General features: G+C 41.0%; 1 protein-coding gene across 13 annotated transcripts in view; it reads right to left on the bottom strand.

The window, feature by feature from the left end:
* The window catches only part of TTLL5 (tubulin tyrosine ligase like 5), a 138,933-nt gene that overhangs the window by 105,490 nt on the left and 15,937 nt on the right, over positions 1 to 17,506 (bottom strand). For 12 of the 13 annotated variants that reach the window (XR_004357492.1, XR_004357493.1, XR_004357494.1 and 9 more), the window contains 3 exons: positions 8,112 to 8,213; positions 7,899 to 7,990; positions 5,747 to 5,854 (listed from right to left, as the gene is read on the bottom strand). Coding sequence is in view for 10 of the 13 variants with exons in the window: in XM_032690063.1 (XP_032545954.1) it covers positions 5,747 to 5,854; positions 7,899 to 7,990; positions 8,112 to 8,213 (302 nt within the window). In the remaining 3 variants the exon portion in view is untranslated. The remainder of the gene's footprint in view (positions 1 to 5,746; positions 5,855 to 7,898; positions 7,991 to 8,111; positions 8,214 to 17,506) is intronic. The other variant, XM_032690067.1, reaches the window with a different exon arrangement.

The following is a 17,506-nucleotide window of genomic DNA, read 5'->3' as shown; positions in this document are numbered from 1 at the left end:
AGGAAAGGACCCAGCAAGAGGGAACAAAATTATTCCACATGTTGGTGTTCTTGTCTGCACCATGAGATGCGGCCTGCATCTGCCAGAGTTCGTCATACTAGTTTGGCCAAATGTGTGATTGCCTTACTTTTCTGCACTATAGGTAACCAGAGAAAGCCCATCACTCGTAAGATGACTTCAACTTTCTTTCCTTCTACTGAAGCCTGAAGGACACTTAGTCACATTCCAAATAAAAGTCTTCAGAAGTGGATTAACTTCATAGCACATACATAGAGACACAGAATAACTCGAGTTGGAAGGAACCTAGAAGGATCACTGAGTCCAACTCCCTGCTCCTTGTAGGATTACCTTAGTCTAAACCATATGACTAGGAGCATCATCCAGACACTCCTTGAACTTTGACAGGGTTTGTGCTGTGATCACTTCCCTGAGGAGCCTGTTCCAGTGACTGACCACCCTCTTCAGTGAAGAGCCTGTGAACTTCCCCTGACACAGCTTCATTTCATTTTCTTATGTCCTATCACTGGTCACCAGAGGGCAGATCAACACCTCCCCCTTCACTGCCCTCCTTAAGAAAGCTGTAGACTGCAATGAGGTCACCCCTCAGACTTTCCCAAGATCAACAAGCCAAATGACCTCAGCCACTCCTTGTCAGTCTTGTCCTCAAGACCTGTAGTGGGTTTGCAACGCTCTCTGGGAGGGAAATGGAACTAGCATAGGTCACCTGATGTATATCTTACCAATAAGCTATTCCATACCATGTTACGTCAGCTCAGATATAAAGAGACAAGAAGGAAACAACTTCCTTCTTCTCTTCCGGGACAGTTGCGCAGGATAGACGGTTGTTTTCGGAGGAGGAAAACACCCTTCCTGGGGAAGCAGTCTTTATTGTTAGTTTTCCCTGTGTGTATAGTGCTTATAGTTCTTCTTTTTCTTCTCTGTGTAAATATAAAACCACCTTTCTCAGCAGCCTCGGTTTTGCAAGTTTTTTTTCCTTTCCCCCTTCCCTCCTTCTTCTCCCTCTGGGAGGGTTGAGCAGAGTCTCGGTGGACACGGGGTGTTCAGCCAAAGTAAACAATAACAAGACCTTTCATCATCTTGTTTGTTCTCCTTCTACATAAACCACTACTTTCCTTGGTGAAGAGAAGATTACAGCTGAGCTGAGCTCATCACCTATACCAAAATCAGACTCAGAATCATCCTTCAACCCTGAAATCAGAAAAGCTAATAAGGTCACCTTCAAGGCTAACATCAAAGAACAGGAGTCTTGGTGCAAATTGGGCTGCCTTTATAATCCTAATCTTACTGGGTAAATAAATTATCACCCATGAAAGAGAAACATTTTCAACCCAGTATGTGATATCACAATGAGCAAAGAAGTTAATATCCCAGAAACCATTTCTGGACATCTTATGATGTCCTTATGACACAGAGGAATATAAGAGTAGATGTGCAGCTGCTTGGTCCTCCACAAATTTAGGTGCCTAAACTAACAAAATGTAGTAGCGGGTAGATCACAATAAAAGTGAGCTGATTCCATAGACAGATGGGTACATGAGGTGAAGGAGAAAGAGAGCATGTTTCCTGACCTTATTAGCCCAAGTTCTTCTGATTTTAAGCTCCCAAACTCCAAGAAGCTTAGCTGCAAGAAAACCAGGAGACAAGAATAATCTGGTGTTCCTTACTTTCGTGTTCTTGTCTATCTGCCAAAGACCTTAATGTCACTACAAGAACCAGTGGCAGTAGAAGATGGAATGAGAAGCCAGGACTGATTCAGACTTTGGTAACACATCAGTCCACTGATGATAAATTGGCAATGCTAGTCATTTCTTTATGACTGTTCTTGGAAGATTTAACTCTTTCTAGGTCTGCCCCAGCATCCTGAGAGAGAAAACTGGTGCTACCAAGCTGAGGACAGCTTCTTAAAGAAACCAGAAAGCTTCTGCAGCAACAGGGATCTTGAACCTTTCAGCTGAGCTCTGGGTGCTAAATCATCAACAATCAGTTCGGTACCATTTAGAGCCAGGAAGTGATAAGTAGAAAGATCAGTGCAGGGATAGACCCCCTATTCCTATAGTATCTATGACTAAAAGACCTATCCTTTGAAGTCATTTTACCTCTCCAGGCTCAGCTGACAGTTTTGTTAAATTTGAAGATATAGTTACACGACAAAACCTACTTTGCTCATTAGATAATCACAATACCTGTCTTGAAAGGTACAGGCCTCCTGAATCTGATCGTAGCCAGAGGACTCTAAGGACAACCTTTTTCAGATTCCAAATGGCATCTTTACATACCAGCTTTAAAGCAAAGACTGATGGTAAGGCTATAAAAATATAAAGAATTAAGCTTTGCAAAAAAAGGTAAGGGAAGGGAATCCCTATTCAGCTTTCCTGTGATATGTCATCTAAGAAACCAGAAAAACATAGGGAATATGCATAGTATATGTACGGCTGACCCAAGTCACTAAACAGAGATTTACCTCATGTCAAGCAAGAAATTCCTTAAGAATATCAAATTTTTAGTGCCCTGCAAAAGTCATTACGGAACAGGTCAGCATTGTTCAATCCTACAAAAGACTTCCCCCAAATAGGTCAACTGCTACTATCAAGAAAATAAAATGTTCATGAAGAATAGCAACCATAGGTGCTTGAGAAACTGGTGATTAGATACAAATGAAGACTTTAAGCATTTAGCTCCAAGTCAGCACCACTAAAGTAGTACAATAGTTTATTGTTTGTTCTATACCATCTTAATGTAGGTGTGATTACAAGCATAAGCCTGACCAATTTGGCCTTAGGACACAGAAGCAGTTAAATTAGAAACTCATTGCTCTGGTGGGATCAATATGCCCATTACCCTACCCTGCCTTCCTGATTGCAGAAGAGCTCAACAGCATCACAGCTGGCTTGACTAGAACTGTGAATGAATCAGGGGACTTCAATCTATTGCTTCTTCAGGCTCATATTTCAGTGAGTGCAGAAAATCCAGTGCTACGCTGGATGCTGGCAAAAATATGTGCTGCACCCAACTTGCCTTCATTTCATGCCCTGCTAAACCATCCTACAGGGAGATTTTTCAGACTGTCTGAAAGCAGGTCTCACTGCCTTTTCTAGCCTACCCAGAAGTGCTTACTTCAGGAGGGAGAACAATGTAGTCTTTAATTGGCTTGGGCATACGCATTGCTACTGTACCTCCTGTTCTCACACTGAGACACCACATCCCTCAATGTCAGTGCAAAATCTAGCTTTCTCTTAAAGAAGGCTCCAGAGGCAACCAACAACTCAACTGGTTACCAACTTCAGGACAATGCAGTGGTTTGGAGACCTGCAGGATACCCTCCTCTGGAGCTACTTACTCATTAAGACAGGCTTTACTAGGAGCTTAATTTTACATGAGGTATTATTAGCTAATTACAAAGAACAAAATAGAGGTTTGAGATCACTTTGTTAATAACAGTGCATGAACAGGGCAACAAAATCATGTAGTACTTGCACTGCTTCCTGTGATGCACTTCAGAAGACCAAAACTGAGCATCCCAAGTCTTCTGAAAACTGATTGTTACTGGAACGCAGTAAACAGCTCACGTTACATAGCCAAAATGGGACTCACTACAGTCTTTCAAACTGTCAGCAGCACTCCACTTTGACATTAAAAAAGAATCATCCCAACCCACCACTCTCACTTTCTAGGCAAGCACTGGTAGCTGAAATCGGACTATCTCCCTGGTCTTATTTTAGAAAATGAAGAAGGCATGAATGAATTCTTTTCCTTTAAATCTAGAAAACAAGTACATTACACATAAAAACATCTACTTGGAAAAGGACTGAAAAACCACTAACTTGTTGAAGTGGTCAACCTCATCTAGACAAATAATAGTTATAATTTAATTTTTAGCAAGAAGGTGGCAATTGTACAGGAATCCTATTCCCTAGAACAGCTTTACAAAAACTAGAGTAGAATACACAGTTATATTTTTTAGAAGTTTTCCAAACAAGGTCCACCTCTGCATTTGAATCTCAGATAAAGGTTTCTGAAGTCTGAGATACTTTTCAAATGATTGGCCCTTCTCAGGGCACACATGGAGTTCATTGTGCACACCCACAATGAAAAAACTAAAAGAGTTGTGAGACTCTGCATGCTGGCCTTGAAATCTTCATTCCCAGTTTTCTCCTTCGCATTAACAGCTATGCACTGAGCCATTCTGAACATCTCCAGCTAGAAAAAGTGTCTTTTTACAACAGGGTTAAAAGTGGCACAACCAAAGAGTGTCAGAACAAGAAACGCTGGTGACAAATGAGCCGTGCAGCATGACGACAGTTCAAATCCTTGGGACAAGGACCCTCACTTAACTGTGGGGGAAGGTGGCAAAAATGACTGAGCTCTGGAAATGCCTAAGGCTCCCTAGGGAAGCAGTATGGCTCCTACTTAAGCTCTCTTTCCTGGGAAGCTCTTAATTTATGTTTACACTGAAATAGATGGAACAAAACAGTTTATTTGTGGGGGAGCAGCTAAGAGGGTGGTTAGTGCAGCCCTGGGGAGGCAGCAGGAAGTGGGATAACCTCAGAGCCAGGCCCAGCAGAAAGTACATGAGGAACATTAGTTTCCATATACACAGCTCAGAGGAATTGAGAGACACAACTGAGGGAGGAAAAGGGAGAAGTCAAAAAAGAGGCAGTTGAAGTTTCTTTGCTGTGCTTTTTTTTTTAAATCCAGTTGTTGATAGTTCAGGAGTAACCAATAAAGTGCTATTTCACTGAAACTATTATTTAACTCATAAATCTCCATGCATGACAAGGTCCTTCAGCTTGGAACAAAGACATCAGGATCTGTCTCATCACCCCCAAATATCCAAAGATAACAGCATTTATAGAGGAGTGTTGAAAGCTACAGAAGTGTCAATATCTGAAGTGCAGTGCAAGGACCACATAAATGGATTTACTTTATCTGTCACAGCTAGTTTACCTGATACCTAAACACTGGATAGCTTAAGCCAAGCTTGGCCTTTGGCTTAAGCATTGACTGGGACTCCATCTTTGTGCATGTATCCACATGAGCAAAGGATGGCTATGAGCAGAAGGAGGCCTCTTTAGGGAAGGCTGGGAAGCAGTCACTGGAAAGTGGGAGAAGGCACACTGTGGTACCAGCCGCTGCTTTCTGGACCTCGTCCCAGCAGCTGCTGCCAGCGAGCTCTCAAATCCCTTTGCCAGCACATAGTTGTGCTTCCAGCGCCTGCCAGGAATGGGCTCTGACGCCACTCTGTGGCCGTCTCACACAAACACAAACCATTCACCACCACCATCATTCCAGGCACCGCGCTTCACGTTTCTCCCTAGTCCTCAGATGCACGTAGGAAAATGCAGAACTACATTGTTTCAGGTGGCTCAACTGAAAATATCAAATGCTCTAAGAGTGTGTTTAATCATCCACAGCAATCCTTTGCGAGGGCACTAGTGGGTCAGTAACTTCGACTTTCCAGCGCTTCCCCAGTTCCCTTTCAAGTCCTTTTTCATCATCCCATTTTCATTTTCTATCATGAGATTTTGATGACTGACACTGGTACAGGTCAACTAAGATCCAGCATCCCCTGCCCTCACAGAGGCCTATAATGAGGAGAAATAAAATCAAAACAAAACAGTTTCCAGCTTTCTAGCATTACAAATTGCATATTTCTCTAGCATCACAAAGTTGGAGGTTTCAAACAGTAGTCAAGAGGCAATCAACAAAAACGTCCCCAATGCCTTACCAAAGCAGCTGCTACGATGTGAAAGAAAACTTTTACAAGCTGAGGCAATGGACAGTTCAGCAGAAACTACAGTCTTGATAATCAGGTCCTCCACGTTGGCCATCAGTGCTGCAAGGAGGGGAGGAGAGGAGGAAAAAAAAAAGGAAAAAGTAGATCGCAAAGTAAAACATAATATCTAGAAAGGCATGAGAATACACATATGGATAGATACCTTTGTGAATCAAAGCACATAAGAGCCTATGGATGACAAAGCAATGATGTTTAGAAATCCATTCAAGCATAAGTATATAGATACATGCAAAAGTATGCTAGTGCAAAAATACTCACAAATGAGAATGATAAATGTGAGTATATGTACAGAGCAGGTAAGCAGAAACATATGGCAAATACATCAGCATAAGTCAGCTGGAGTATGATCACTGCCCACTCAGAGGATTAGGAAGGATTAAACCAGAGTGGGTTAGTGAGATAAACCCTTAAATTACCGAAAATAAACCATAGTCTCCAAGACATAAAAATTTTTCTTGTGGACTTTCATGAAATAACTGTTCTGTGATGTTGCACCTTCCTCTAAAGCAGCTGTTCATAAATCTTTTCAAAATTATATGACTGGTGACAGCTTCCAGTCCTGCTGACCTATAGATAACCCGCAATAAGAAAGCATTTGCAGCTCCTGCATGAGCCTGTGAACAGAGCTCTGGAACAGGAGTCTAAGCAGACAGAGGGAGGAAAAGGCAAGAAAAGATGAATATTAGATGCAGACCTGGATTCTACACTGGGTTTGGGATGAGTCATGCGATAGAAAGAACACCACAGTTAGTTTCTGTTTTCAAGGACAAGCAATAGAGAAGTGAGAGGAGAAAGGAATGAACAAATACTGGAGTTCTGTTCTCAAAAGTTAGTAGGGATGAAAGGACAGCCTTCCCCACCTCTCAGAGGGAGCACAAGCAAATCCACACAGACAGAGGTAATCCCTACTTCAAAGAGCATCTACTACAAACCACTTGACTAGAGAGTTTGCTTTAGGCCTACAATTGCTATTTCTCATGCTCAGATGATGACATGCAGGGACCTGAACAATTACAGAAGGAGCATGCAAGCAAATTTAGATGTGAATTTCTGTACTAGAAGACAACTAAGTGAAGCCAACACAGCATGGAAACATCCCAGTGCACATAAACATTCTAGAGTACAAAAATCTTGCCAGCCCAGACAAGGCCAGCATTTTCCAGCCAGCATTCTACCTCCCTGTGACCAGAATCAGATGCATCAGAGAAAGGTGCAAGAAGCCTTTTAATGTATAGTTAAAGAAACCTGTTTGCATTGCTCAGCAGTTTACTTAATAATTAGGAGGGCACATTTTATACTTCAGGTTGGGGTGAGGTGTGGAAATGTATCAATATAAATAACTATGTGCTCACGGCTTGCTGCATACATATCATGCAAGTGATTGGACAGCCATGCACACACATGATGGAGGAAAAAGCCTACTTCCATCTGAAAGCCAGATTCAAACCCCTTTACCCAACATCTAAGTGTTCCCTGGCAACATTTGCAATATGGGCCATAGCTGCTATCAGTAGTTTAACTGATGCCTTAGTATCACAGGCCAATTTATCCCTTAAAGGATATACCCGGATTCTGCTCTGCAGATGCATTTACTCCCAGCAGACCTGGCAAAGGTGTGGAAGAGGGAGCTGTTTTATATGAAACACAGACTGAAATGAAAACACTCAGCAAAAACCTGAGCCATGGAAAGATGACACCACATCCAAGAGTCATTCAAACTGGCACAGTTCTCCAGAGGTTGGTCACTCATCAGACTGAACAGGCCATGGGAGCAGTAGAGGGAGGGAAGCTTTTAGAAGGAATGGAATGACCTTAAGAAACGGGAAATGTAGGTAAAACATTAAGAAACACACTCTGAGGAAGTCTCAGAATACTATTTGCAAAAAGGAAGGGGTTAGGCCTCATGTCTGGGGATAGGGAATAAATGCACAGCTCTAATGCTAGAATAAGGAACAATGCTTCCCTCCACCCTTCTCTGGTGCTAATTGGGACTCACTGGGGCTCTTCCTTGACTTTTTAGGATCCACACTAGTGAGATGATTAAGATCCAACAAAGGAATAAAAGAACAAGATCTGTACTGACCTGCAGTGTCTCTCCCCTCTTGTTTTAAGTACCTCAGCATTGCACTCATGCTCCACTTGTTTCCATAATCCTCTACTTCAGGATCATCACAACTAAAAATAAAAGAAAGAAGCAGATTAACACCACTGGCCTACCTCTATGGATCAGCATTAAACCAACTTAGGTAAACTGACCCAACCTCTAGAGATCAAGTTCCATTTTCCAGCCAAGTACCTGACATAATCTCCACTCTTCTTGTTGACACTGTAGTTGGTCAGATGCATGAACTGGTTTTTAATGTTCTTGGATGCCTGGTCATATCTCACTGTTGCAAACCTGTAAAGAGGGATAAAGATTAAGAGTCTTCCTTAAAAAAGTGGCATGCTTGCTAGGTACAGCAAGCATGTCACTACAGACCACAGACCACTAAACAGACCACTCAACAGCAACAGCTAGGGACAGAATGTATACAATGAGACTTCATTAAATGAAACCTCTCCACACAAAAAATATAGTTCATCCTCAAGGGACACATCCAGGTGCATTTAGTTTGTTTTCCAATGTCTTAGAAGTTTTTTCTCCTAGGAGTTTTCACAGTTTAACAGTCTACACATCATGCTAGACATTTTCTTTTTATTTCCTTAATTTGCAGTCCCTGGACTTTCTGGCCAAATAGGTCACTTTGTTTTAGACAGTAAGTGTCACAATAGGACCTACCATGAATACTTAAGATCCACTGGTCCTGGGAAACACACACGTTCAGAGCAATCACACTACATATGCATACCGCAGCCAGTATTTCCTGAAGCCTCATACTTATAGGTCAGTTTTTGTGTACTCTATATGGACATCTTAGGAAAGAGTGGAAACAGATTTCTAACAACAACAACTACACAGCCTACAACTGCCAATCCTTTTTCTCAAGAGGCATCCAGGAAACCAGGTACAACCTAAATGCCAGACCAATTGGTCCAATAAGGCAGCATCTGCTCCAAGATGCTGTCATTCTTAGGGACTACGCAGCCCTTCATATCTCAAATATGTCACCTAGATGAGCACAGGGAAGATCGCAATGAGGAGCAAGACACTGCTACAAGTTTATCTGGGCTCCATATGAACCCTGCTACAGCCAACAATTACACAGTGAAATCAGCCTGTTTACTGTAGAAACAGTGGCAACCTCCTGATTGAAAGGTATTACCTTATAGTGTAACCAAGTACCCCACCACCACTCCCTTAGCCGTGCCCTACCATCACAGATGTTTGTGTTGAAATGAATCAAATAATTGATTCAACTGAAAAATAGCTCAGGGTTTTTGTTTTGTAAGGTTTTGGGGATTTTTTTTTTTTTTAGTTGAGTTGAGGTGCAGGCAGAGAGAATAGAATGTAAAAGGGAGAAGGATGCCAAGGGACAAAGTTAGATCATGCTCCCTGATCTGTCTACAAAGTTAAAACTTTATAAGCATTTTTTTCCTATTTTTCCAGTGGCCACTGGAGCTATCCAAACTCCAAACTCTTTCCTCAGCTATCCACTTTCATTTTACCTGTACAAGAGCATCTGTGCTGCACAGCAAGCCATCTAAAGCCAGTCTTTTTTACTGAAATATGTATTAAACCAGATCAGGTCACTGCATGGGTACAGAAACGCTTGTGGTGACACAACACAGTGGACACCACAAGCCTCTAAAAGAGCACAGGAATAGAGCACAAAACTGCACTGAAACAATTGAGTAATCTTATCAACAGGACATCTCTTTAAGAAGAGGTTGAATGAATGTTGAAACAATATAAGCTTCTGGGGGAGGAGAAGGAGCTTCCTGCAACCAACTGCTCATGCTACCCCTCCACTGCCATTTGCAGTCAGAGGAGAACCGATCATATACCTGTGTCAGAAAAGGAAAGGGTCAAAATGAGAATGAGAACAGCAGTCTGGAAGAGTTTTCTCTCATGAAGAGTCCTCAGGAAGGACTGTTTCTCTTGATAGCCACGCCAATTTAAAATGTTTAAAATTACATCTTGTGCAAAAGTTGCTTTCTAAATCTGTAGTTGCATGATCAGCCTTTGTCAGCCTACAGATGCACTGCAGCTGAAAGCTCATCACCTGCTGAAAGTGCACACTCCAGACACTGTACTTCATCTGCTTCACAAATTAGGTAGCCACAGGCAAGTCAGATCACTTCACAGATCTGACTGAACAACCACTTGAGCATATTACAGAAAGATGTCAATTAACTTTCAATCAGATGCAGGTACATCCTCTTTCAAACATAACAAAGGACAGTGTTAGGATACAGAGTCAGAACAGAAAGTGGGCAGTGCCTCCAGTTAGGATCAGGTCACCAAACAATTTAAAAGAAAAAAAAAAAATCAAACATTAAGCACATGATAATACTATTTGTGGTGACATTTGCAAAATCTTACATCTAGACAAGGACATGTTATCAAGTTAAATGTAATGGAATAGAATGTGAATACGTAATAGAATAGATGCAGTTGGAAAGGACCTGCAATGATCATTCAGCCCAACAGCAATCATTTGCTTATGCTGCATGTAATCCTGATTCAATACATATTTTAGGCCTCAGACTTTAGAGAAAAATAAATAAAACAAAAAATTGAGAGCAGAATCCAGGGCATCTGGTTGGAATAATGACCAGTATAAGACACTGACAATCCCCAGAGATCTAACAGCAAGCATGTTCCAGTTAAAAAAAAAAAAAAAAAACAACCCCAAACGACCACTAGCAACCAAAAAACAAAACAAATTAATGAGAGGAAAAACACCTTCACTCTGACAATCCTCCTGTCCCACAACAGCTTAAGGTGCCAATGTCTCAAAAGAGAAAAAGAGGAGTAAGAAAGGGTAAAGTCAAACACGTGCTATCCAAAGAAGCCCCAGCAAGAGGAAAAGTATGTACCACAGAGGGCAGGATTAGCTGCAGTAAAAGGGGAGTAGATATGGGTGAAGCCTCAGTGCAGGAAAAAGGAGTGTTCAAGAAGAATGGAGGATGGAGAGAGGGAGGGAAATTTGGATCACCTGGTTATGCAATGAAGTTAATGTCCAGAAAAGAATGCATCTCCAATTTGCTTTATTAATAGTCATCTCTCTTCATCCTTCTCCTATTATTTTTCATAGTTCAGAAGAATCTGAACTATACAAAGACATCTAACAAGTTACACCCAAAAACAAAATAATCCTTCCTTTAGAAAGAACTGTCAAAAAACCAAAGACTTTATTTCTCTATGAAAACGAAGCCACTACTTCCCTTACTTAGTAGCCATTTTGAGAAATAACTTTCCACAAGAACTATACCAGCAAATCCATGAAGATGCTCATCAGTTTAAACTTATCCTTAAATACAAATGCGGAAGCAAGGGGGAGGACCCTCCATGATGTAACTAAGTGGCAAAGTTAAGAGTGAAAAATATTTTGCACCGTATTTTTCTCAACTTTAACTACATTTGAAATCAGAGCATCTGGCAACAGAAAAGAGTTTGGAAGTTTGGATCCCCTCTCCACATATTTCCACAGCTTAAAGTATTTGAATTTCTTCTCAGTTTAACTGAAAGTTTCCAGGATTTAGCACTTCTGTTTTGAAAACAGTGACAACAGTCCTACCACGTATTTTGTTCTTAATTATGATTTCATTATCTCCATCTTAACAATAAGTTATTGAAAGTATACTGAAAGCATTCACTATATAATCAACAGATTATATACTTTCAGCCAGATGCTGGAAGATAATGAGCACAAATAGCAAGCCATTACATGAAGTCATGGCTCCCTTGGTACTTCAAAGCAGAGGACATTTAGGTTTACCATGCTTTTCAGCTTATGTTTTTAATTGTTCATACTCAGAAATATGAGAATATGAATCCTGGTAGACACAGACAATACTCTAGAGAACACTATTTCTGTACCTTGCAAATGCTTGTATTAGCTTCCTTCTACAGAGCCCATCCTTAATTATTAGGTGATCTGAGCTCCATGCCCACAGAATTTACATTTCCATGGGGACTGACTATTCAGAAGGTATTTCGCTGTGTTCCACAGTTCTCACTACAAAAACTTTCTCTTTTATTAGGATGCTACCAATCTTAAGGGACATCATGGGCCACCTCAGCAATGCATAAAAAAAACCCCAAAACAAAACATTTAATGACTCAAATCTACTATCGAAAAACCCCCAAGCTTTATACAACAGAATTCAATACCAGCTTTAATACATTCACCCAGAGCTAGTCTGACTAGCCTCATGCTAAGTGCAAGTCTGCAAATAGAAAATACAAGTTATTTCTAGAGCTTCTATCAATAGTCTCTGGATGTCAGAATAGTAACAGATCACAAGTACAACGCTGGCAATAGTCCACACTCCTTATACTTGTGTTCTGCACTTGCTTTGGATGGAAGACTGTTACTACCTCTGAAATACCAGTTACAATTACTGTCAGTACTCTATAGCTCTACAGCTTTTCATATTATACTTTACTGTACCTTTCTTCCACTGTAGTAACTAGGCTACTCATCCACCACACTTGCTCTCTCCAGAAAAGAAAAGGAATTTGCATGCCATAGAATGTCTTGCATCAACAGAAATTTACATGCTATTTTTGGAGAAACCAAAGTCATAGAAAAAGGCCTTATAGTAAGAATGAAAGGTAGGAAAACTCCAATGCTTGTAAAATCTTCAAGGTGTTAACCTGAGATTAGAATAAACTCTTGAGAAATCTTGCAATCTTTTAGAAGATGATTCTATTTCAGGGCTATGCTCTTTTCCAATTTCATTCTGGGCCTCTACTCTTTTCCAATTTTATTCTGGGCCACTACTAAGAATAGAATATGTGTCACTTAAAAGATAAGGGTCAAGATCCTAAAAGCAATTCAGAAACTATATGCTAACTAGGCACAGAAAATCAAGGGCGAGCTTGATGTTTTCCCAGTAACAAAATTTACCACAAGCATATGCTGCAATTTCTGCACGAGCTATTTTCACAAACACTAAAGGCTTCATGCCCAGGTGTCTCATATTGCTTTAATCCAGCCAAAGTGATGAAGGCACAAGTAAGTGAGTCCAGACCATCGTCTGCCAGGATAGGACTGTTTTGAGCCAAAGCATTACTCGTGGATGCTGCTATGTGGGAGCCTGCAATTAGACAGGAATCCAAGAGTACTCTTAAACCAGAGGCTGGATTGTCCACACGTGGAGGCACATCTTCAGCCAAAAGAGTCTATTTTATCAAGTGAAACTCTTTTAAACACTATCTTCTGCTTACTAATACCATCTCTTCTTGCTCTGCTTCAAGCAATTGTCATTTCCCCCCCACTGTGATCTGTTCCTGTCCAAGTTATGGACTACTCCATAGGCCTTGCAATGCACAGACCCAAACAGATTTAACAGGCACTGTTGATAATGTGTGTGGGCTGAATGGTTCAACAACTGGATTCATATTGGTTTTAATTCCTACAAAGAACTTTCCTGTAGGACTTGTCAAGTGAAAACAAAAATTCGGAAAAGGAGAAGTTTTCCACTATTAGACAGGAAGGTTTTCTGCCACTTCACTGCATTCTTCTGACCCCACTTCACCTAAACCAGAAAATCTTACTGTTAACAACATGAAATGTTATGCAGGTAGCCAAGAAAGGAATGGATGTCTGTTCTATATCCACCATCAGAAGGGTATCAACTCTGTTTTGGCCTGAATTCAGATTTGCTTTCTCCATAATGCAAGTTCTAATCACCAGTTTTCAAAGTTGAACCACTGAACTTTCTTTAACCTGCCAATGTACTTAAAGAATGTGCAGAAGAAACAGGTAGAGGATGCAAGAGCAATGGCTCCTATCACGATATCAACCTGGTTCATCTCTATGATATGTATTACTCAGAGATAATACAGCTTACAGCAGCAAGAACACAGGAAGCACCTTCCCATGTCCTGTTGTTATGTACTGCTTGTGTTCACTGTCTAAACTGAATGACATGATATTCATTTTCATTAACTTGTTTACCTGGTCTTACTGTTCAAAAGATCCTCCCCTTGTAATGAATGTTGTCCTTTTAAAATATGAGGAAATGGATAAGTTAAGAAAATTAAAGGACACGTATTAACATGACATACAAGAGATTAGATTCCGAAAGCCTCTAAGCAGAAATAGTGTAGGAGAGCTTCTACCCCAAAACTACAGCTGGAAATAGGAAAGGTTAAACTGAGGTTGACTGCGCACTGTTCAGTTTCCACACAAACTGCTGTCAGTAATACAGTCTCCCAGGAAGAAGTAGCAGCAATCATATTGTGTGAATAGTCCTGGCAGCCTCTCTCCCTTTCACTGCAGCTTCGCTCCCCAGCAGGACAGAAGAGATGCCCTTCATTTCTGAATTCAAAACTTAGAATAGAGAAGTGACACTCGTACTTTCCATTGTTCTGATACACCTCCCCATGTCTCAGTTGGTCACAGCCAAGTCACACTGGCATATGCCAGCTTGGATGAAGACAACAACCAATTCTCTATATCAGCAGCTACACACTGCTACAGAGCTCACCTTCAACAATAGCACATTTGCCTTCCCTCTGGTTGTACTTTTTCTTGGAGAGGGAGACAGAGTAATCAGAAGGGTGGGTGGCAGTAATAGCAGCAGGCAGCCAGGGTAGCACAAAAAGTAAATCAAGGGAGAAATCCTTATTAATTCCTTCAGACTCCAGAACTACTCTCAATCTCCAGACTAACAGTAGATATCCCCACTCCCTGCCTCCCTGTCACGCTTCAGTGTGACCTTTGGTATTCAGATACTGACAGGTTACTGCTCTCCTTCCCCTTCTTCTAAGAGTCCATTATAAGCTTAATAAACAAGCTTAAGCTCCACCTTCAATAAACCATCTACTCCACAAGTGACATGCAAGCTTTTTCCCTGCTCACCTAGCAAACTACAAAACACTTCAAAGCTCACACTGGAAAATCCCCAAATCCACCCCACAAAACTTTGGCCCTAATCCACACCACACACTGCCTTAACCCAAAGAACCTACCCTTTTACTGTCACAGTTTCAGGCAGGACATTACCTGAGGGATTGTACACCACTCTTTGCCTTATCTTCAGCATTAGTTCAGGAAATTAACTGACCACAAGACTAAGTTTTGCACGTAATTTTGAAAACATGTAAACTGGATCATTAAATATTTACTGAAGATGTTACATGGTTTCACATGAAGCTTGGTAGCTATGTAATGCTTAGTTGAGGCATCTAGTCAGGGCCTGGGAAAGGAAGAGGAGAAGATAAAAGAACCTCAGAGTGGGAAGAAGGAAAGAATAGTTAATCCCTTTTCTCTCAAACAAGTGCTACAAAAATTATAAACTTTTCCATGACTGCATACAGAGTTCCTGCATAAATGCCCTGGAAAGAGTCAGTGCAGTGTTTCTACAAGCATGCTCCACAATTTTATGCTTGGAGTCACTTTCCCAGTCCCTCGTGTCCCTCACACACACATTAGACTTTAGTTTCCCTGTTAGTCTATTAGCTGCCACTTTGTTTAGGGAACCCAATTCCCTTACAGTACAGGATGGAAAAAGGAAGTCTAAAGACCATCACAATCCCCTTATCTCTAAATCTCCAACATTAGTATCTTTCACAGCATCCATCTGATACATCAGCTAGCAACTGAGTATGAACAGAAACTAAAGCTTGTAAGGGAATTACTAAACATAAAAAGAAGTTTTGGTGACACCAAAGAGTGGCAGAGTTTCTCTAAACAAAACTGAATAAAATTATTCAAACAGTTCTATGTTAAAGAGCAAGATCCAGGAGCAGTTTTACCAGATGTCTACAGGAACAGGAAAAGAAAAGACTTTTTTTTTTCCCCGTTTATCTTTTCACAACAAATTTGCATGTTTCCAACTTAGGCATTGCCATTGCAGGATTTTGAACCTATACAGCATAAGGAAACACCATGAGGGTGACAAAGCATGGTACAGGTTTCCCAGAGAGGTTGTGGTGTCTCCCTCCTTGGAGATATTCAAAAGCCATCTGCACATTGGTTCTGAGCAACCAGACCTAGGTGGCCCTGATTGAGCAAGGGGTTGGATCAGATCCCTTCCAACCTCAGCCACTCTGTGATTCGGTGTTAAACATTCTCTAGTTCAGACTGACACCAAGAGTTGACCAGCCTTTATGATTTTTAGTACCCTGTCTGTTAAGCACAACAGTAGGGTCATGTAGTTATACATATGTATACATACATACATACACATATATAATATACACCCAGTTATGCCTGGGTAAACCAGTCCAGTATTCAAAGACTCAGAGAATGGTGGGAGAGAAGGAATAATTTGAGGAACGAAAGATGAGGCAGGGTCTATGGAAGAGATAAAAAAATAATTTGCTAGTTAGTGTTTAGCGACCTTTCCTTCAGAATTTCCTAAAACATGACATCAAGAAGACAGGGTGCTGGAGTTGACAAGGCACACATCTTTTTACTGGATATGCTAGGTCAGTCCTATAATTATATCTCTACAAGATACACAAATATGACTCAAGGAGCCATTTTTTCACTTTTTTTTTTAAACAACTCTTTCAACCAGAAGAGCAGTTTTGACCATGCTCAACAAGAGTACGTTGTTCAAAATGAAACTCTTGTACAAGAATCACATCCTATGCCACAGAAAAGTGCCTAGTTATCTACCATGGGAATCAGATTTAACAAGGCCATGACTTAAATATAATTTAAAAAAAAAATTAAAATACTTATATTGCCCATATATATAAAAATATATATAGTAAGCTTAGTTGCAATTCTCAAACAGTAGCAGACTGAGGCCCAACTACCTCATTTTAGAGAAGAAAATTCAAGGTAAAAAACATGTATCAGGTAACAAGTGTCTGTGTAAGCAGTAAATTTCTATTAAGAGACATATACAGATAGACAGATAGATCTTAATTAAAAACTAAGGAAGCAACATCCTGGCTTGATGCACTATCCACTGGCCCAAAGTCCAGGAAGTACATCTAGCAAGTAACACTGCTCCACAGCTTCTGTGCAAGGCAATGTCAACTGAAGAGGTTATAGCCCAATCCCAGGTGTCCATGCAGAAATGAATTACACTCCCTAAGGAGCAGAGGCCTGTTGGGCAAGGGTTACTACAAGGGGGATGGGGCTACTGCAGCCAGCTTGGCCAGCTCTGACCTAAGTGCAGCCTGTGAGGCAATGTGAATTCCTTGGCTCAGAGTGAACACCTGAATTCTTTGGAAACCACAAGAATCCAGCACAAAAAAGCAAATAGCCCAAAGAGGCCAGTGTTAATTAGGAAGCCAGGCTACTGAAGGAGGGAGTGCCACAAGGCTGAGTGGTGTGAGCTCAGGTGGCAGCATGGCAGCTGGTTGCAGCTGCTGTCTAACCCCAGAGTGAACTCTCGTGTTCCTCTGGAAAATCTCCCCAGTCTGCTGCTCCTTGGGCCCTTTGCAAGAACATTTGGTTTTCAGCTCAGTTTTGGTTTGTTTTTTTTTCCTTTAATCTATTTTTCAGATTCAGTGTAAATCTGAATGAGAAGTTCCTGCTGGGCTAGGACCCTTACAGCTATTCAAGCTCAGAAACAGGGCTGCCTAAACAAGGTAGTTTAGCAAAAAAAGTAGACTAT

This window comes from Chiroxiphia lanceolata, chromosome 6 (genome assembly GCF_009829145.1).
Source record: "Chiroxiphia lanceolata isolate bChiLan1 chromosome 6, bChiLan1.pri, whole genome shotgun sequence".
Classification (NCBI taxonomy): domain Eukaryota; kingdom Metazoa; phylum Chordata; class Aves; order Passeriformes; family Pipridae; genus Chiroxiphia; species Chiroxiphia lanceolata.
The sequence above is the reverse complement of the archived record's forward strand: the minus strand, read 5'-3'. Positions and strand labels throughout refer to the sequence as shown.